Source organism: Homarus americanus, unplaced genomic scaffold (assembly GCF_018991925.1).
Source record: "Homarus americanus isolate GMGI-L3 unplaced genomic scaffold, GMGI_Hamer_2.0 scaffold32583, whole genome shotgun sequence".
NCBI lineage: Eukaryota > Metazoa > Arthropoda > Malacostraca > Decapoda > Nephropidae > Homarus > Homarus americanus.
Window position 1 is genome coordinate 26,685,267 of NW_024713129.1, and position 22,120 is coordinate 26,707,386.

Sequence of the window (22,120 nt, forward strand, 5' to 3'; positions counted from 1 at the left end):
CTGAAGCCAACCACCGAAACTAAACGAATCCTGTAAGAGAATAACTGAATAAACAATAGTAAATTTTTAATGGCAGTTATGATTCGCCAGGGATAAACCAGCTGACGGGTATTATTGCATGACAGTGGTACGTATATATATATAAATTACCCTAATGAAGATGACACGAGAGAGAGAGAGAGAGACTCGCTTAAACAAAAATGTGTCACCCGGACCGAAAAAGAAATGAATCGACCTAACCTAACCAAGCCTAACCTAACCTAACCTAACCTAACCTCAGTCAGCTTAAAATAACCCAATCTGATCCGTCCTTAAATAACTTCGTTTGATCAACAGAATTGCAATGTTTCCAAGTCGTATTGAAAATATTGGGATAGTCGGAAACAAGAAAGTGTTATTTTTTTCTGTCGCATACGCCACATCCTGCCTTCAAGTGCCCGTGTGGATAGACTACAGTCTTGATAAACGAGTGGATGGACTACTGACTCTTTGTGAATGAGTGGATGGACATCTGAGTCTTTGTGGACGAGTGGATGGACGTCTGGGTCTTTGTGGACGAGTAAGTGAACTTCTGGATCATTGTGTACTAGTGGATGGATTACTGAGTTTTTGTGGACGAGTGGGTGAACTACAGTCTTGATAGACGAGTGGATGGACAACTGAGTCTTTGTGGACGAGTGGATGGACAACTGGGTCTTTGTGAACGAGTGGATGGATAACTGATTCTTTGAGGACGAGTGGATGGACTTCTTGGTCTTTGTGGACGAGTGGGTGGGCTACAGAGTCTTGATAGACGAGTGGATGGATTATTGTCTTAATGGACGAGTGGAGGGACTATTAAGTCTAAGTGAATGAGTGGATGAACTACTGAGTCTTAGTAGGCGTGTGGATGGACTACTGACGCTTAAGGATGAGTGGATGGATAGTTGCCTCACCTTTGAATCCACCAAAGAACAGAAACATCGCGTCGGGGAGAAACAGCAATAATCCCAAGGAAAGCCAAAAGCACGAAGTTTTGCAAGTTTGTCCAATCACAACTTTTGTGTGTATCATTGTACAGGCTGTATATAAAGTAGATTTTCTGACTTATTTGAAAACTTAGTAAACTTAAAAAAAATAGCATACATGGAACACTGTGCATAGGTTCGACGTGTTCTTCTATAATGTTTCGAAGGTTAAGTTTGTAAATGGGTTAGATAATTTATGGACATCCTGTATTACCATCTTTAGTGACATGTTTGTTTGTTTGTTTGCATTAACCAACAGGGATATAGTAGAGCATTCTCAGGTGTGTTTTTGAAAAACTCGTCTTTATGCCTTGATTCTTTAAGTCTATTTTGGGTTTATACTGCCCACAGTTACCGTGGTGATGTATCTGAGAAGAAATATCTTGAGTGTGTTAACTGTTGGTGAGACTCTCCCAAAAATTACTTTCTATCTCGGCGACTTTAAATCTTTATCATTAAGGTAAATATTATTTTCGTAAACGTTGGTTTGGTCGGTCCTCTTAAACCAGCTGTAATATCCACTGTAAACTTATTAAATCTTTCTGTCTGAGTTACAATATTATAAATAGTCGCAAACACAAATTGACGAATAAAATAACTATATTTAACCTTTAACCGAGTAAAGGTTTTCAGAGATCAGTGTTGTTTATCATTTAGGGGCCCCATAGATCAGTGTTGTTTATCCTGTAGGGGCCCCATAGATCAGTGTTGTTTATCCTGTAGGTGCCCCATAAATCAGTGTTGTTTATCCTGTAGGGGGCCCATAGATCAGTGTTGTTTATCCTGTAGGGGCCCCATAGATCAGTGTTGTTTATCCTGTAGGGGGCCCATAGATCAGTGTTGTTTATCTTGTAGGGGCCCCATAGAACAGTGTTGTTTATCCTGTAGGGGCCCCATAGATCAGTGTTATTTATCCTGTACGGGCCCCATAAATCAGTGTTGTTTATCCTGTAGGTGCCCCATAGATCAGTGTTGTTTATCCTGTAGGGGGCCCATAGATCAGTGTTGTTTATCCTGTAGGAGCCACGATAGATCGCATTATAATCCCCCGGCAGTATATCACCCACGGTTGCTTGTGATCCCCGATGACTCTCCCTGCGCTATTGAATCCTTTCAGTACGATTGGCTCCTTGAGATATAAGACAACTTCTCGTAAAGGTGAACGTGTGTCTACCATCACGTTATCTCTCCTCACACCAGTACTCATTTAGTTGGATGGCCCAAATCCCCTCCTACAATGCTTTTTTGGTTCATCGTCAAAATAAAATTCGTGCTCACTCAAAACTGTTGTCAGAACCAATTAGTGTACAGTACATGCTCCCCATTTTCAATTGAACCTACCAGAGGGAGACATTGATGATGAAATCCCCCACAGTTCAGCTAACCTACTGTACCTATCCCTTGGTCAGTGGGGACTGTGAGCTGACACAGGGGGCTCTTTTACCCATCCTCGGTTAAAGCTAACGTGACGAATGATGCTAATGCTTTAAGGATTATTTTTACACCCATTGTTCTTCGTTAATAGTATGAAATAGATAATACAATATCACATTAGTAATAGCAGTATGTTTACCATAACGATGATATGACTCCGTCGTGTTTGAAACAGCATGAAAACATACAGCAAACTTGAACGCGAATGTCTTCCTGAGTGAAATGTGTGTACGTATCATTTCGTGCAAATAATTGTATTTAATTGTCATTTTACTTTTCCAGTGTTTCTTATAAAAGTTTACTGTAAGTTGCATATGTCACTAATGACTATGTTTCGTTGCTATTTTATCGAAATTATTGAGTTTCTAATCAATATTGGCCCAAAATTTTCAGCATTTACAAGTTGTTAAATATTACTGCATGACCAAAGAAAACGGAATATCAAGAATACTTTTAGGATAGTTGTATAGTACAAGATCGTTGTGTATTATGTATTCTTAACACAATCTCATAAGAATGCAGATGCCGCATCTGTTCTTGAACTATTTGTATGCCTGAGGAAAAGTGAAGTTCGTACACTGTTTGATCAAAGTCAAACCATTTCAATTATCGTGAATATAAAAAATAAACTAAATGACAAAAATCCACAAATACATCAGGCTCACTAATGGTTGTATCTGCCTCCTGTGATCACCAAGAACTATACTCTCTGCCAGCGTCATAAAATTATTTGAATATTTATTTGTCAAATATGGCTTATAGAAAACTTAGACAAAATGTTGAAAATAGAAAAAAATCAAACTAATGATCCTTTCATAAACATTTCGTGCACCAGCGGCTCATTCTTGATCTAAACAAACAAACAAAAAACTACTAGTTTTTAAATCTAGCTCTTCAAAATTTAAAAAAAAAATAAAAAAAAATAAATCATAAAATCCAAAATAATTCTAGCCATTTAGGCTTCAATGCATGTTTGTTGTGGGAACCAACTGACATCAAACGAAAAATCAGAAAAGTTTATCAAACAGTTTTTTGTCGTAAAATCATAATGAATTGAAAGCTTACCCCCGACATCCAATGACGTGAACTTCGGTATTTAGAATTAAAAATGGCTACCACATGGGTTATTTTGAATATTGGAGACAAAAAAAAATCTCATATTGTTGTTGCTTTTTGGTGACATCACCGAGTAGGCTGTAATCTGTTTAACACGTCTAGTGATGTGACGTATCACCACCTGATAGATATGTTTCAGTCTGCTTATTTGAGGTTGAAAAGTGAATTTGGTTCCCATTGGCAGTGTGGATACAACACACTGTATACTATACTTTCGGTACACAAGGGGGCAGCGTGGCCGGGAATGTACTCAACAGTCTTCACTTCCCCACACGCAAACTTAGGTCCTCATTGGGTGAACTGTGTGAACCAGCAACCCTTAGGACGCGAAGCGAGTATTGTATCCTTTCAGCCGTGGCACCATATTATTTCAGGGTTATTTTATCTAAATATAATATATATGATAATATTGTTTTAAAAATAAGAAGTAGATTGTATGTTTATTATTCTTTCTTTGTCGCTAAAATATTTTCTTTACGTAAATAATAACTAATTGAGATGTAACTACCAGGTTTTATAAATCGGTTTTTGACATAATATGGATTAGTTTCCACAGTGAACAAATAGCAACGTGTTGTAGTCGGCCGTGGGTATCGAGAATTCCTCTAAATTAGCAACGTTTATTCAGTCACGTACCGCAATAATATTTTAGATAAAACGATTAATGGTAGAATGATACCCCTAAATATCTATAACAGGCTTTATAATGCCCGAGTCTACATATATTCACAGTCTGCTTATGAGAACAGAATGTAGGCAGGAGGTAAAATTCACCGTATATGTCAGAGGGAATTGTGTACGGTTTTATATATTAAGCTGGGTGATGTTTCGAGGCCCTTGACAAAACTGCTGCAGCTGGTGCGGTGTTTGGTGGAATTTCTGCTTCCCTCATATGCTGTTGCTGCTATGTCTGCCAACGCCCACTGGCAGACTATCAAGCCTAGTCCAAATAAGACCAAGAGAAGGTCTGGGAAGAAGAAATTGCAATCAGGAAGACAATTTCGACGCTATTGTTTTCTGTCTCAAGGTTGTTTATCGAACTTGCAACATGTTCTTTTTAAAACACTGAAATTGTTCACACCGTGTGAACGTGTCTCGCTGCTAAAAGACTCACTTTGTCTCTTCCTCTTGATACACTGGATAGACTCTCTCCAAATACTTGTTAAAATCGTATGCTGTAAACATATAAGTTGTAATTAAACCAGTAGACGATTAGTTATCATGTCAACACAATTTATGATTATCTCTGTTGCTGTACCTTACCCATATAACTTCAAAAGGATTATCTAAAGTATCCTAGATATTCACACTTACTCATCTAAGTCACCAGTGCAGGACATGGCGTTGTTACAGGTCATGAGTTATCATCTAATAACCAAAACACATACGAACTGTACTAAAAGTTATAATAGAGATGCATGATTACACACCAGAGCCACATGACGTGAATCTAATACACTTAAGTTTTATAACTAAGAGCTGTACCGTAACTAACTACAGAGTGTGCAGCTGCCAAGCGGTCCCAGTGTTGCGGGCGGCGATACGTGAAAGCGGGGGGAGGGGAGGAGTGTTAATGGGCGAGTGTTAATGGGCGGGTGTTAGTGGGCGTGGAGCAGATCATTACCTTGGGCGGCCACTCTCCTTGGACAGCAGTGTAAGCACTACTGTACCCGGGGACATTCTCTGAGGCATCAACCTTAGTAGGAGGAGGAGTAGCGTTCTGTCTGCCTGTCTGAGGTGAGGCCGCTTTCATAGGAGAAGACCGAGGTTGGGCAACGTTCTGAGGAGCATACTGAGGTTGGGCAGCGTTCTGAGGAGCATACTGAGGTGGTGCAGATGCGTTCTGTTGAGCATGTTGGGGTTGAGCAGCTTGCTGGGGAGCATACTGAGGTTGGGCAGCACTCTGGGGAGCATACTGAGGTTGGGTAGCGCTCTGGGGAGCATACTGAGGTTGGGCAGCGCTCTGGGGAGCATACTGAGGTTGGGCAGCGCTCTGGGGGGCATACTGAGGTTGGGCAGCTCTCTGCTGAGGGACGCTGGGCTGAGAGAAAGGAGAGCCGGGTGGTCCAAAATTCGCAGGCTGGGAGTTGGTCTGGACAGGCACCGGGTACTCTCTACTGAAGACTGGGGGGTGCTGAGAGGAGGACGAGGTCTGCTGAGACATTTGGTGCTGCACAAACTGGTGCTGTGGTTGTTGGTACTGCTGCTGTGATCCAGAAAACTGCTGCTGGTAGTGCTGTTGGACTTGGTAGCTCTGTTTAACCGTCCTCATCTCCGAAGAAGAGGAAGTTACCTGCTGTTGTCGCTGCTGCTGCTGCGACACCGTCTGCTGTTGCTGCACCTGATCCATGCTGGCCTGTTGGAAAACGTCTCACTGATTCCATGCTTTCTCTCGCCACCTTTCATTAGTTTGAAGGTTAAGTGTAGACTTTAGATATATATATATGTATATTCATTTTACTTTAATACGATCTTCAAGTCCCTGCTTTTGGGTCTACCAAAGAGAAGCTTTCAAGAAGAGGCAGGGGATGATTACTGCAGCATGTTATAAGCTAAGCGCCCTAACATATGTGTGTGTGTGTGTGTGTGGGCAGGAGAGAGCTTAGTAGCATTCAGAGCTGCGTGTTACCACCTGGGTTATCGTCCCCAGTCCTTATAATACATTCGGCCATTTATTCAGAATTCGGATATTTAGAGGTCTTATGTTTAAGGATCCGGTATCGAGAGCTCCGAGAATTAAAGGTTCAGTAAACAGAAATCCGGTATCGAGAGCTCCGAGAATTAAAGGTTCAGTAAACAGAAATCCGGTATTCAAAGATCCGGTATTGAGAGTTCCGGTAGCCAGTGGCAGGTATTAAGATCCCCGTTATTAACTGTTTTAATGCCAATGGATTCAGAATTGCCAGGCTGATGACATCTGCGGCGGCGGCACAAGATAGCGGCTGGTGGATCTGTTTACTGTACGTCTCCTACGTGTTTACTCAGTTGGGGAAGAAGCCAACTGGATGTATTGTATACGTAGTCTCAATTACTAAATCACGATAATTTGCTTTATGTAATGCATAAATAATACTTAATGATTCTAAAGTTAAAGAAAAACGTTCCTTAAATATTCATTAAATATTTAGAATAACTAAGCATTACAAGTGAACTGTTAAAATATTATTTTTTTCTTATCTATCTAGATATTTAGTTGTTTTTGGCTAAGAGTCGTATGTCGTGTTCAATAAATGATTTCCATGGTATGTCGTAATCAACTAATTCAATCCCCAGTTCATACTATCGCTAAGTTATCTCTAAATGTATACGAGGGAAATTTAATAGTATCAAGAAGACGTTAAAAAATTATAAGAGTGCATTTAAATTTCTTCCTGAAGTATCTCTGTCAACAGCGACCTACATAGACTAACTAGACTTGAACCACCCACCCACCTGTCGCCTGCTTTGGGACATATCTCTCAGTGCACCAAACACTTGATGAATTATCTCCCTAGAAATCCCACTCTCTTGTGAAATATATATTTGTAAATTACAAGCTCTTTGAAACATCTCTGTAAATGGCATGCCCTTCTGTACATAGCTCTATAGATCGCTCACTTCATGGATTATTATCTCTCAATGTAAATAGCGCCGCGTTTGGAATTTACTATGAACAAACGACAGTCGTTGTCAAGGGTAACAAATGTTTATCTCTTACAACTCGTTGCCAACAAAAAATTTAACCTATTGAGGCAGGATGACTCCTCTTGGATGAGTTGAGCAGTTCGCGTGCGGGTCGGTTGGTTGGTCGGTTACGCGATTCAGTTGGTCGGTCGGTGGGTCGGGCGGGTTTACGTGTCGGGCGATGACACACAGCACCTGAGCATTAAAGGATGAATTAAGCAGAAGCAGCGGGTCACCTGCGGGTAGTTAGCTGGTCTGGGCGGCACAGGCGGGGGAACCTGGTCGTTGTAGGCAGAAGAGGCTACCTGATCGGGCTGGTCCTGGTCGGCGTTAGGCTCGGGGCGAGGAGGCCACTCTACCGGACGACCTGTGAATAGAGATAAACAATATGAGTCAACACGTCGCTCCTCTGCCAAGTGTCAAGGGATGGTAGTGGGTGGGCTGGGTGGGTGGAGATGATGTCAGATGCTTAAATGTAGGCCTTTGATGGCCACGTCCTCCTTTCCTCTCTCTCTCTCTCCCCTTCTTCTCCTTACATCCATCCTCCCTCCCTCTATCTCTACCTCTCCCCCCCTTCATCCTCATACAAGCAGAGAGCAGAAAGGTAATATATTCCTGCCTCTCCTTCCCCTCATATAAAATTAATAAAGATGGGGGGGGAAAGGTGACATTATCCCCCTTTCTCTCCCCCTTCATATTGACAGACACGGAAGAAACAAGGCTCCTCCCCTCTCCTCTCTCCCCTCAGATAGAGAGAAAGTGAGAGATAACTGGTTGTGTGTTTTCAGTAATCTCAGTGTGGCTGCATCCTCTTTTTTGTACATTCCCTCGTTCTTCTTCCATTTCTTTCTCTCCCAATTTGGAGTTTTCTAGTCTTCATACCACCAGCTGAATCATACCACTATCTAAGTCATACCACTATCTAATTCATACCACCAGCTGAGTCATACCACCAGCTGAGTCATACCACCAGCTGAGTCATACCACAAGCTGAGTCATACCACCAGCTGAGTCATACCACAATCTGAGTCATACCACCAGCTGAGTCATACCACCAGCTGACTCATACCACCAGCTGAGTCATACCACCAGCTGAGTCATACCTGGCTGAGTCATATACCACTGAGTCAGCCACCAGCTGAGTCATACCACCAGCTGAGTAATACCACCAGCTGAGTCATACCACCAGCTGAGTAATACCACCAGCTGAGTCATACCACCAGCTGAGTAATACCACAAGCTGAGTCATACCACCAGCTGAGTCATACCACCAGCTGAGTCGTACCACCAGCTGAGTAATACCACCAGCTGAGTCATACCACCAGCTGAGTAACACCACAAGCTGAGTCATACCACCAGCTGAGTCATACCACAATCTGAGTCATACCACTAGATGAGTCATACCACAAGCAGGTCATGCTGCTAACTAAGTCATACCACTATCTAATTCATACCACCAGCTGAGTCATACCACCAGCTGAGTCATACCACAAGCTGAGTCATACCACCAGCTGAGTCATACCACCAGCTGAGTCATACCGCCAGCTGAGTCATACCACAAGCTGAGTCATACCACTAGCTGAGTCATGCCACCAGCTGAGTCATACCACTAGCTGAGTCATACCATTAGCTGAGTCATACCACAAGCTGAGTCATACCACTAGCTGAGTCATACCACTAGCTGAGTCATACCACAAGCTGAGTCATACCACCAGCTGATTCATACCACTAGCTGAGTCATACCACTAGCTGAGTCATACCACCAGCTGAGTCATACCGGCAGCTGAGTCATACCACTAGCTGAGTCATACCACAAGCTGAGCTGATACCACCAGCTGAGTCATACCACCAGCTGCAGCTGAGTCATACCACTAGCTGAGTCATACCACCAGCTGAGTCATACCGGCAGCTGAGTCATACCACTAGCTGAGTCATACCACAAGCTGAGTCATACCACCAGCTGATTCATACCACTAGCTGAGTCATACCACTAGCTGAGTCATACCACCAGCTGAGTCATACCACCAGCTGATTCATACCACTAGCTGAGTCATATCACTAGCTGAGTCATACCACCAGCTGAGTCATACCTGTAGCTGAGTCATACCTGTAGCTGAGTCATACCACCAACTGAGTGGTATAATTTTATTTCATGAGTCATACCTGTAGCTGAGTCATACCTGTAGCTGAGTCATACCACCAACTGAGTGGTATAATTTTATTTCATATGATTTGAAAGAGTTGTATAGATTTACCATAAATGGAAAGTCATTTATCTATTTATTTGTTTATTTATTTTCGTCGTTAATAACCACAGTGCAGAAATCACCAATGTGGAAAAAAAAACAAATTCTAGCCCAAATTGACCATTGAATTTCAAAGGGATAAAAGACTGAATACGAATAATCAACATTACGGACAACGTACTGTAATGAAAGACTGCACACAAGTATTGGTGAGTGTTCACACAGGTGTACACAGGTACACACGTCAAAATCCCGCTCACACTTTACAGTTTCTAGTTTTTAGTGGGCGGCTCTGTGTTAGTAGCCTTTGTTACACACACACGCACACACACACACACACAGAAACATGTATATGTACTATATGTGAACAGTTAATTTGTCAATTCAGCTTTAGTTTGAAATTCAATGAATTTTTGCAGCTCTCTTTTGAATAACCTAATCTAACCAAACCTAATAACCAACTCTAATCTATTCCTTCAAACTTAACCTATAGATTATATATTTTGTACTTTAAAAATATATTACAGAAATATTATAAGTATTATAAAATTTAAAAAATCTCATGCTCTACAAATTCGGATACAGATTTGAAATTATATATATACTGTATATATATATATATATATATATATATATATATATATATATATATATATATATATATATATATATATATATATATATATATATATATATATATATATATATATATGTGTGTGTGTAAGTGTGAAATATTTCATATGACAAAGAGTGCTCAATTGGACGTGGGTTCCACAACGATAGCACACAGTATGCCAAGACCTTTTTCTTTTTCGGTTCACAAAGTGGTTATATTTCCTGCTCTGCACCCGACAGCCTTCATTGCCCAGCTTATAAAGTTAGGTACACATAGAAAATATGTATTAGTTTAAACAAGCACGTGTCTCCACACAATTAAACGACTTAAACACACAGAAACACAAACAACCACACCTCCTCATTCTTACACCAATCCAATAGTGGAAGGATTTCCACAATCACAAAAATTCAAATATGCTTAACATAATGCCAAGGCAAACAGCATAAAAATCACCCACGAACAACTACACAACTGTCTTAATTAAGTAAACACACAGCTTCAAATAAGCAAGCATAAACGGGTACCCAATTCTATAAATCAAACACAAGATAAACAAGTTATATAGAAACACAGTCACAGCACTCTGAAACAAATACAACATGACACAAGCAAACAAAGACAGAATTTTCTAAATATAAACAAACAATGTAGAGAAAGATCCTTCCCGCTCTCTCATGGGACCACCACGACCCATATACCTCGCAATGTCTCCCCCATTATGTTCAGGAAAATTCAAATTCTAATGTGTTTTTTTCACCTTAATTATTAACGTCCTAATGTATTTTCTCTCTTTCTTTGCCGCTTATAACCACGCTAGCTGGTTAGAGAGTCGGGTTTCTCTTATGTCAAGTACGTTTCTCGGGTTCTAGGCATGTATTATACATGTTGTTCCATGTACTGTTATGTTGCTATAATATTATTACTGTGTTTCAACAACTAAAGACATTAAGCGCGTAACAAGGTTAGTAATTGCAGTATTCTAACAACATTTACATTTAAAAAATTATGAGAGATAAAACGCTCTGACTTGAATGTATTGTACCTGAACATGTGCCAGTGTTACTCTAACCTGGTCTGTTGGCAGGTACTTGGCTTGTACAGGTTCTTGACTGCACCAACGGTGCCACAACATTACCGGGTAGACGAGTTCACCGTTCTCACAACAGAACGTTTTTATTATCATCAGTATAAATATAATAAGTCGATCGTGTTCGTCTGTGTGTGTGTTTCTGTAATTCCATATTCTGCCGTAAGAGCCATGGGGGCGATTAGCATGAAATCGACATTATTTCTGGTTGTCTACTGTAAAAGAAGCTTCAGCCCATTATTTCGGCAACATTTTTGTAACGTAGATTGAGTGGGTTATTCGGATGCTTTGCGTCTTCACCAGCTTGTAGTAAAAATTTGCGAAAGAAATTAATTAAAAAATTGGGAGTGAGATCTTAAAAAATATTGCACTATAATTTCTCTACTCACTAGAGATGTTATAGTGAAGTTAACATGAAGTGCATAACAAATATAACAAATGAGGGAGTCGATATCTTAAAGAGGCTCTCCCATAAACACACACGGTCTTGTTGGATGATCTCGTTCAGCAATGCTACAAATAACACCCATATTTTTTCCCGCAACAGAAAAGACAAAAGTGGGTCTCAGTGTCTCGAACTGGAAAATATTTAATCCTCTATTAAAAAGATGATTGCCTTTGATGTATATATATATATATATATATATATATATATATATATATATATATATATATATCAGCATATACCTGATCACGCGCAACTACAGTGATTTACTTGCATATATATATATATATATATATATATATATAACACGTTTGAACATATAATCAACGACCTCACTCTCGAACCTGGACTAGGAATGACCAACCCACTAGTGTCCTTGTTTGTTGGTCAGTAGAGTTCCACCCAGAGGTCGAGGGTTCGAGTCCTGGCTGGTGAGGTTGATTATATATATATATATATATATATATATATATATATATATATATATATATATATAGAGAGAGAGAGAGAGAGAGAGAGAGAGAGAGAGAGAGTATTAGAAACATTAAAAATAGAGACTGACAATGGAAAATCATCCAGTATGAGTCAGCCAAGATAACCAACAGCATTGTAGTGGCTGTGTCACCATCATCACCTCAGTTACTGTAAACAAGGTCATCGCCCACACCCTGCTATAATGTACACCTGCCACCTGCTGTGTGTGTGGACCTACCCACCTACTACAAGATATCTTTAACACACCGAGTTCACCCATCCACATACTCATCCACCCACATATGAAGTTAACAACACTACCGCCCACTCACCCACCCGGCCACAGCTCAATGTCCTCAACACACCTTCGGCTAAACGCTACTTGTATCATATTACTAGAGATTCTTGTTTGAATTTGGCGACACGAAAACCAACTCACAAAACCAACTCACAAAACCAACTCACAAAACTAACTCACAAAACTAAATCGCAAAACTAACTGGCAAAACTAACTTACAAAACAATCTCACAAAACTAACTCACAAAACTAGCTTACAAAACCAACTCGCAAAACCAACTCTCAAAACTAATTCACAAAACTATCTTACAAAACCAACTCACAAAAATAACTTACAAAACCAACTCACAAAACCAATTCGCAAAACCAACTCACAAAACCAACTCACAAAACCAACTTACAAAAGTAACAAGGCGAACTATGGAAACCAACTCACAAAACAACTCACAAAACCAACTCATAAAACCAATTCATAAAACTAACTCACAAAGCTAACTCCAAAACTAACCCCAAAGCTTACCCCAAAACTAACTCACAAAGGCAATTCACAAAAATAACAAAGCGAACTCGGGGGGGGAAACCAACTCGGGGAAACCAACTCACAAAACTACTCACAAAACCAACTCATAGAACCAACTCATAAAACTAACTCACAAAACTAACTATAAAACTAACCCCAAAACTAACTCACAAAGGCAACTCACAAAACTCATTCACACAACAAATACCAATTTTCCTCTCGCCAGTGTACAGTAACGTGATAGTAGCTGTTGTATTTATCTGTAGTTATTCAATGTATTTTTCTATCCTCCTTCTTCGTTAACTCTCCTCGTTAACTTGTTTATCGTTAACTTATTATTTCTCTTCTGTAAGATATTTCTCTTTAATCATGTTGTTTATTTTTTCAGTTACCGTGTTTATTATTTTCTTTCTCTATGTCTTCGTTGATTTCTTTCTTATTTTCCTTCTTCACCGGATTTTTTTTTCTTTTAAGCTTCTTTCTTAACCTCTTTCGTTAAACACCTTCGTTAATTTATGTGGTTAACTCCTGTTTTGTAAATAATATAATCAGCCCAACACGTTAACCATTTTCGTTATCCATCAGCGTTATGAATTTTCGTTCTTCGTCATCGTTAACTATTTCTTTATCCATCATCGTTAAATATATTCGTTAATCATCATCGTCAATTATTCTCGTCGTTCTCATCGTTAACTATTCTCGTTATTCATCGTTCTTAACTGTCTTCGTTAGCTGTCTTCTCTAGTCTTCCTCGTTAACCCTCCTTTTGACGTGGCCCCTTCGTTGACACTCACATCTGCAGCCATGTTAAGTCATTGCCATCCACTACCGCTGTTATAATCACTTACTTAAAATACTCTATCACTTATCTGCGTGTCTGATATCTCCTTATTGTTATCTTGGCTATTTCTACTTTTTGTTGCCATTTCGTCATCATCATCATCATCATTACAATATGTATCATCAATATCATCATCATCATCATCATCATAATCATCAGCATCATCATCTGTGCTCACCCCTGAAGATGTGAATTTCACGAAAGCGCTTGGGAACTTCGTGTTTTCTTGTTTCCTATGTGGTTATCATCATCATCATCATCACTATTATTACCACCCATTTATTTACTGTCACTTGTGCATTATCATCATGTATATCATCGTAATATTTCACTGTCCCACCTTCACCATCACTGCCAGAAACACACCATGACTTCTCTATCTCTGGCATTATCTACAGACCCTGACGCTAGTATGAATATCAATAGTAACTTGTCTATACGACCAGGAACTATGAGAATTGATGTGCTATGGTTTCCGGATGGTTTAAGACGTGTAATTATTGAGAGATACGAAATGGTACGAGGAATTATTGAGAGGAAAGAAATGCATTCAACCAGGAACTCGGATACCTTACATTTGTAGGTAATGAAGCGTAATGTACGGTAGGTTTTTGGTGCGTTGTGAAATTTGGCTTGGAATTTGATATATCTCTACGTAATTACTCACCAACATTCTTTTTTAATATATATTTTTAATCTCATAAATTACGATAATTTTTTTATATTATAGCGTCATATTAATATTTATTGTAGTGATGATAGGGATTACTGAAACTCTCTACGCTTAGCATGGTTAAGTCATTTGCATACCAAACTCCCACAGTACAAGAAGAATTTTTACCTAATTCACAATAACGTTGAGATAACACCAGGTTCATTATTTTGGAAGTATGGTAGTGTGGGGTGACGCTCCCATTCTTGGCAGGTTAGGTGTTGGGTGTAATGTTGTTGGTGATGTTTTATTGGCAATGTTGAACGTGTTGTTGTTAGTAATGTTGCAAATATTGTTGTTGGTAGGCCATGTTTAAGTTGCAGGACTCTGGCGTTTATCCCAGATGTTCCTCTCAGCGTGGCCGAATGTCTCTTTTGACATAGCATTATATAAGTGACCTAGATAAGAATAGCATGCTCCAGTTGTGAGGTTCGCGCCCAATGGAGACTGCTTGCAGACTAACATTGTTTTATACGTCTTATTGCAAACACTGGCTTATCCTCAATGCACATTAGACTTTAACTAGGTCTCTCCTTTATTCATCCCTAGTTTTTTGTGGCAACGTAATTCAACTGTGTTCCGATTGTCTGACTGAATGATTGAGAAATCGTTGGGAATGTTTCAGGAACCACAACAACACGTTCGGAATGTCGTAAGGACCCATCCTGTGTTCCGATTAAGCCACTAAATTTTAAGGTCATGTTTGAAAAGCTATATTAAGGACATCAATACGTTCGGAATGTCTTAAGGACCTATCTTGAATGACCAATTACGTATAACACTGTGCTCGAAATGTCCTAATAACCATTAAAATACATGCTGAATATCTCGCCTCACAAAATTTCTTCGATATTTCACCTCAAGATAACGAAGTTTTAAAGGGAATGTCCATCGACTTTGTCCTCTATTCCTCTGTACGCCAAATTCTTTTTAGTTTTGTGTGTCCGGTTAACTTGTTTGAAGTCTTTAACAAATGTGAAAACTAGGTGGACTATTTTTATTATGTTAATGAGTTCTGCTTTTACGATTCACATTTTGAATAATCATTTTGATATAAAAATAAAAGTGAATTATGTTTCATGGCTTTCGAATTAATATGGAGATTGTGTGTGTGTGTGTGTGTGTGTGTGTGTGTGTGTGTGTGTGTGTGTGTGTGTGTGTGTGTGTGTGTTGAGGGTATGGGTGGATGTGTACATTTTTATAAATCATAATAGATAATAAGTTGGTTATGATACATTGGTGTGTGACTTTTCTCCACCACCATCAGCACTATCATCACTACTGCCATCACCGCCACCACTAATCTACGTCCATTACCACTACCACCATTACTACCTCCCACCATTACCGTCCTTTTCTCACCACCACCACGTAATATACACGGTACTGACCAGAGAAATCACCTATACATATTCATGGTTTATTAAGTCGTACGAGGAAAGAAGTTTGAATGCGGAAGTAAGTCTGGAGGCCAACTCTCTTATTAGACTTAGAAAAGGTAAAATGATGAACTAGAGGGCTGCAGTGTGCGTCTCCGGTGTATATTTATTTATTTATTTATTTATTTATTTATTTATTTTATTTAATCACATTTCCCCGGGTTTTGGCATTATAGGTAATTGTTATGTCACACAGTACATGGTATGAGAATAACAAATAACTCGTATAGCTCCTGTAGTTAAGATGGTTTATTATTAAAATGTAAGAATACTTTTCTGATAAAACAATTGAATGGTTGAACCCAATGAATTGAAGTTTTATGTTAGTATATACGGGTGCAATTTTTTAAGATAAAATTTTACTTAATTAGAATTACTGTTTTGTCCTCTGAATACAATTCCTTTTAATGTAGAATTTTGTTTTCATAATAAAACACAACAGCAGGTTATTATGAGAAGAAATTTTACTTCTGAGTAAGAGACAACAAAGCGTGTTTTAAATACTGTGGACGGTAAAGGTTAAAACTAGGCTGGAGGGGAAACATTCACTCTATGATATTAATCCTTCTGTTGTTGGTTTTATCTGAATGGAAAAATTCTAGAGCTGAGGTAAGGGATCATTTCAATGATTATACATCACAATGCTAACCTAACCTAACCTAACCTTGGTAGCTTTAGCGTGGGTGGTTAATCTAAACTGGAAATAAACCGGGGTGTCTAATTTTCAAGTGATCTGAGGAAATGGATAAAAATACACCCTGATGTTTATATGTCTGTGTTGTCAGTATTATATGGCTTATAGACATGACTTATAGACATGGCTTATAGACATGACTTAAAGACAATAGGCGAAGATCCCAAGAACCCAAATTTACAAGTAGAGATGCCACACACACAGTAATTACTCTGTTCTATAACCTCCTCTGTTCACATCATCCTGCTCTACATATCCCCAGTCTTTGGTAAGGTGACGGTGTTATGGTTATTAGAAAATAGAATAAAAAAAATACCGTAATTTCTTCATTCACAGTAAACTACCTCCCTCTTGGTCAAGTGGGTGGGTGTAGTTGGCATATTGGTTGAAGTTGTTGAGTGACCACTTAGAGTACATACAGGATCATCGATAAGAATGCTCGAATTTAATATGTAACCATTTTAAAATCTTGCCATTATTTTTTCTATTATTCGGTATATAAATATAAAGATAACGTGTACAGCACCAACATAGTGCCACTGAAAACATACATAATGAAGTTCCATTAGGGCGCACCTGCAACGTTACCTGCTCTCTGTTAATTAATTACCTGGCTACATTGAATAATAAATACCAACAAAATAATTTGTCTCCTCCATGTGTTATAACGACCTCAGTGGTCGTTATAACACATAGGGGAACAAACACTGATGCTAGGTACAGTGAGGAGACACCTCTGCTTACATAAGGTGACACTTGAATTTTTTTTATAATTATTCATATATCTGTTCTGAGTCTCTCTCTCTCTCTCTCTCTCTCTCTCAAAGTCTCCCAAACCCTTTCATCTCCACGGTTCATTCACTCTCTCTCGCTGTGCATTCATCGTAGACTATCAGGGGCGATAGAGTATTTTCAGATCACGTATAGTTTCTGTATTTCGTTGCTGTGTTAGGGGAGGGATGCTATTTTAAACTGTGTTGGTGTTTCCGTATTTTTGCTTGAATTTTGCTTTATCACACACACACATACACACACACACACACACACACACACACACAAATATAAATCATTATTCCTGGCAATCAAATACTTTAATATATAAAAATATCTTTATTAATTATTTCAGAAGAATGTAGAGAACAAAATAATAATTTCTCCGTGAATTTAGAATAGCTTATTTAATTATTGAACGATAAATAGTCGACAATGACACTTTTTTTTTATTTCTTCATTTGTATCATTATATTTCACAAATGTTCATTAGTGTGTTTATGTCACATCTATAATATTTGACAGGTATGTTAAAAAGAGTGCAGGTGTGCTGTGCTTCGCGTCCACTTTCCATTATTATTAGTCATCAGGAATGTGTGTGTGCGTGTGTGCGTGTGTGTGTGCACGTGCGTGATAACTACTGGTTGATTTACCAACACCGGGTATATCCACCAACTAACTAGTCATTGCAATTACCTCCCACTTGCTATTTCTGGCGCCCACCCGGTGTTTCTGGCACCCACCTGGTATTTCTGGCGCCCACCTGGTGTTTCTGGCGCCCACCTGGTGTTTATGGCACCGACCTGGTATTTTTGGCGCCCATATTGTGTTTCTGGCGCCCACCTGGTGTTTTGCACCCACCTGGTGTTTCTGGCGCCCACCTTGAGTTTCTGGCGCCCACCTGGTGTTTCTGGCACCCACCTGGTATTTCTGGCGCCCACCTGAATTTCTGGCGCCCACCTGGTGTTTCTGGCGCCCACCTGGTGTTTATGGCACCCACCTGGTATTTTTGGCTCCCATATTGTGTTTCTGGCGCCCACCTGGTGTTTCTGGCGCCCACCTGGTGTTTATGGCACCAACCTGGTATTTCTGGCGCCCATGTTGTGTTTCTGGCGCCCACCTGGTGTTTCTGGCGCCCACCTGGTGTTTCTGGCGCCCACCTGGTGTTTCTGGTACCCACCTGGTGTTTCTGGTGCCCACCTGGTGTTTATGGCACCAACCTGGTATTTCTGGCGCCCATGTTGTGTTTCTGGCGCCCACCTGGTGTTTCTGGTGCCCACCTTGTGTTTCTGGCGCCCACCTTGTGTTTCTGTCGCACACCTGGTGTTTCTGGCGCCCACCTGGTGTTTCTGGTGCCCACCTTGTGTTTCTGGCGCCCACCTTGTGTTTCTGTCGCACACCTGGTGTTTCTGGCGCTCACCTTGTGTTTCTAGCACCCACCTGGTGTTTCTAGCACCCACCTGGTGTTTCTGGCACCCACCTGGTGTTTCAGGCGCCCACCTGGTGTTTCTAGCACCCACCTGGTGTTTCTAGCACCCACCTGGTGTTTCTAGCACCCACCTGGTGTTTCTGTCGCCCACCTCGTGTTTCTGGCATCCACCTCATGTTTCTAGCACCCACCTTGTGTTTCGGGTGTTCATGACATCCACTTGGCATTTCTGGCATCCACCTGGTATTCATGACACCCACTTAACGTGTCATGTCAAATAACGAGGAGGTAAGTGATGTGATTTTGCTTTGTACAGTCGCCAGTTTTTCCGATTATAATTATTAAATGAAAAATCAGTTCCATGAAATACTAAATAAGTATTTGCCTTTGATGTGCGTTTAGAAAAATTAGTTGTTTTTATTTTCGTGTTTTTATGTGAAAGCAATTACTCCTCTCTCTCTCTCTCTCTCTCTCTCTCTCTCTCTCTCTCTCAGCATATCATAACACAGCTCCTTACACTTCAAGACTCCCCTAACATCCTCACCAGCTTAGAGGGAATCACCTGTCACCACGTTATTGTCTCTAGTTGGTTGTGTTGAACGTGGCTTATGCACCATCTTCATTCACCATCCACTAATTAAAATATCACGCACGCATCACCTGTCACCACCTGACTGCTTTTAATATTAGTCTTTCTACGTACAATTTGACGAACAGTTTGTCCCATCTCTCACCTCTCGGTAACCACACAAAATATTTCTCTTTCTACAGGTGCTTAGCAAGATCTCCCACGATGGTCATATTATCATTAATATTTCAAGTTTACCTGAAAATTATTCCCTCAGGTTATTTAATTTGATGACTAAGCGCCCTAATGCTACTTAAGGGTTAGGTTAGGTTTGGTAGATTAGGTTAGCATTTGGTTGTGTTAGGTTAGGTTTGGTAGATTAGGTTAACATTAGGTTGTGTTAGGTTAGGTTAGGTTAGGTTAACTTAGGTTAAATTAGGTTTGGCTAGATTAGGTTTGCGTTAGGTTGTGTAAGGTAAATTTACGTAAGGAGAGGTTAATTTAGGTTGTGTTAGGTTAGGTTAGGTTAGGTTAGTTTAGCTTAGGTTAGGTTAGCACAACGTATGGTAAGGTGAGGTTATATAAGGTTAGGTTAAGTTAGGATGGTTTATCTAAGGGAAAATAAGCTGGGGGGTTTTATCTTCAGGTGATTTGTATTTTCTTATGAAACAGAAAAAAAATACACGGTGGTGAGACATTTGAAATAATAATAATAATTATTTTTAATACTGATGTCTAAACCTTTTTACTACAGTTTGTTAACTCAAATTGCCATTGAGGAAATAACTGTTCTATTTTTGTTTGTTAGTATAACGACTCACCAGCAGGCCGTAATATGAAAACTTTGAAATTAATTAATAATTTCCGATTTGCTGTACTCATTTCCCGCTTCCATCCTCGGTGGGGTGGGTGTGGGTTGTTGAAGGGTGGGGGTCTGGGTTGGGGTGGAGTTAGGGTTGAGGTGGGCGGTTGTCTGGGTGGCGGGTGTCAGAGTTGTCAGAGAATGAATGGAGAAGGATGTTAATCGTTGGAAAAGGAAGAAATTTAGGAGGAGGTAAAAGGAGGCGGGCTGACCGCCTTCTACGGACTAGCTAAGCTAATAATGTGTTCAAGTTGTGTCCTGGGCTGATTACTGTGGGGGATTTTTAGAACTGGTTTATTGGATGGCTGTCCGCTTTTGACAGGACAGGCACCAGACAGCTTATCCTCTCTCATTTATGGGTGTTTTGAGGGCCATATATCATATTCCATCGACCCTACTGGTGGATGCTGATCTAAGGAGGTTGTCTATTGCCTGGCCGTATATATCGGGGATGGTAACGGACTTCTTGAGGTTTGGTAACTTTTTGGAAACCATCTATGGTTGTTATCGTTGTCTGATGGGAGTCTTCGTACGAGTTCTTGCTCTGATCGTTCTATTTTTGCCAGACGCTACTGGTCAGGGTGTGTAGCTGCTGCTTAATGGGTCTTATTCTCTATGAATTTCGGCTGTGGTTCTGGTGAATTGATGTCTTTCATCCGTAACGAAGAAAAAAGAGGAGGCGCCTGAGGTACTCCGCTCGTAAGTGGGAAGGTTTCTCCTTTGTGTCGTAATTAGAGAAAGAGAGAGAGGAAAGTTAATAGATTATTTATTTTAATTAAAATGATGTAAGAAGTATAGTGTGTGGCTATGCCTATATCACACACACACACGCACACACGCACACACACACACACACACACACACTCACGCACACTCACGCACACCACACGCTGCCATGTGCCATACGTCCCTCATGCACCAGGATGAAGCGGGAACGTGTCAACACCCTGTCTCATCACCCCACCTCGTTGTCTCCCCCTTCTCTCTTAGTCTCCCTCCCCCTCGTGTCTCTCTCTTGTCTCTCCCCTCCTCCCCCCCCCTCATGTCTCTCTCCCTTCTCTCCACCTCCTCTTTTGTCTTCCTCTTCTCTCTCTCCTTCCTACCTCCATCGTCTCTCTCTCTCTCTCTCTCACGTCTCCCTCTCCTTTCTATTTTCTCCTTTTCCTTCTTCTTTCTTCTCTCTCTCTGTTTCTACCCTTCACGTTTCTCCTCAATGTTCTTTTCATTCACTTCCTCATTTCTCTCTCTCTTCCATCCGGCTCTGCCTTCCCTCATTTCTATCACCTCTCTCCCACTCTTCCTCATTTTTTAATTTTCTTCTCCTCCCCTTTCCTTGGCGTTTCACATTTCTAAAGGGAAGTTTATTTACATATTGGAACTGAGACTGTCACAACCACCTTGGACACTAAAGTAAAACTAAACACCTTTATTTTCTTTTGTTTCACCATCAGTACCGCAAGTTTCAGCCATCCATTAAAACAGTAAAATCTTGATTATGACTCACGGTTTTGGGATAATTGCGACTTTAGTGATAATTTCAAAAAACTTTTCACTTTTTCGAATTTGGAACAGTGTTTCTGTAGGGTCGATCATGCTTATATGAACATAATGTAAACTGCTAAATAGATAAATAACATCAGTACTAACACAATCTAACCCAACCCAACTCATCACAACTCAACATAACCCAGCAGAACCTAACCTAACCCAGAACAACCGAACCCAACCCAGCACAGTCCAACCCAGCACAACCTAACCCTGCTAAACTCAATTTTGGTAAATATTGGACATGTAAGGGTAGTTAAGGCCATCTTATAGAAAACTGTATTCGATTGACCATAAACGTACCAATATCCAATAAGTTATACAAACAAAGCATTATCCCTATATACGTC

At 40.1% G+C, this 22,120-nt stretch overlaps 1 protein-coding gene across 4 annotated transcripts in view; it reads right to left on the bottom strand.

The window, feature by feature from the left end:
- Window positions 1-22,120, bottom strand: part of LOC121869768 (calcium-binding protein P-like) — a 126,927-nt gene that overhangs the window by 24,402 nt on the left and 80,405 nt on the right. Inside the window, exons 3-4 of one of the 4 annotated variants that reach the window (XM_042371338.1) lie at window positions 7,457-7,587; window positions 5,851-5,913 (exon numbers count right to left, since the gene is read on the bottom strand). In XM_042371338.1, coding sequence (XP_042227272.1) covers window positions 5,851-5,913; window positions 7,457-7,587 — 194 coding nt within the window. The other 3 variants (XM_042371356.1, XM_042371345.1, XM_042371331.1) reach the window with 3 other exon arrangements.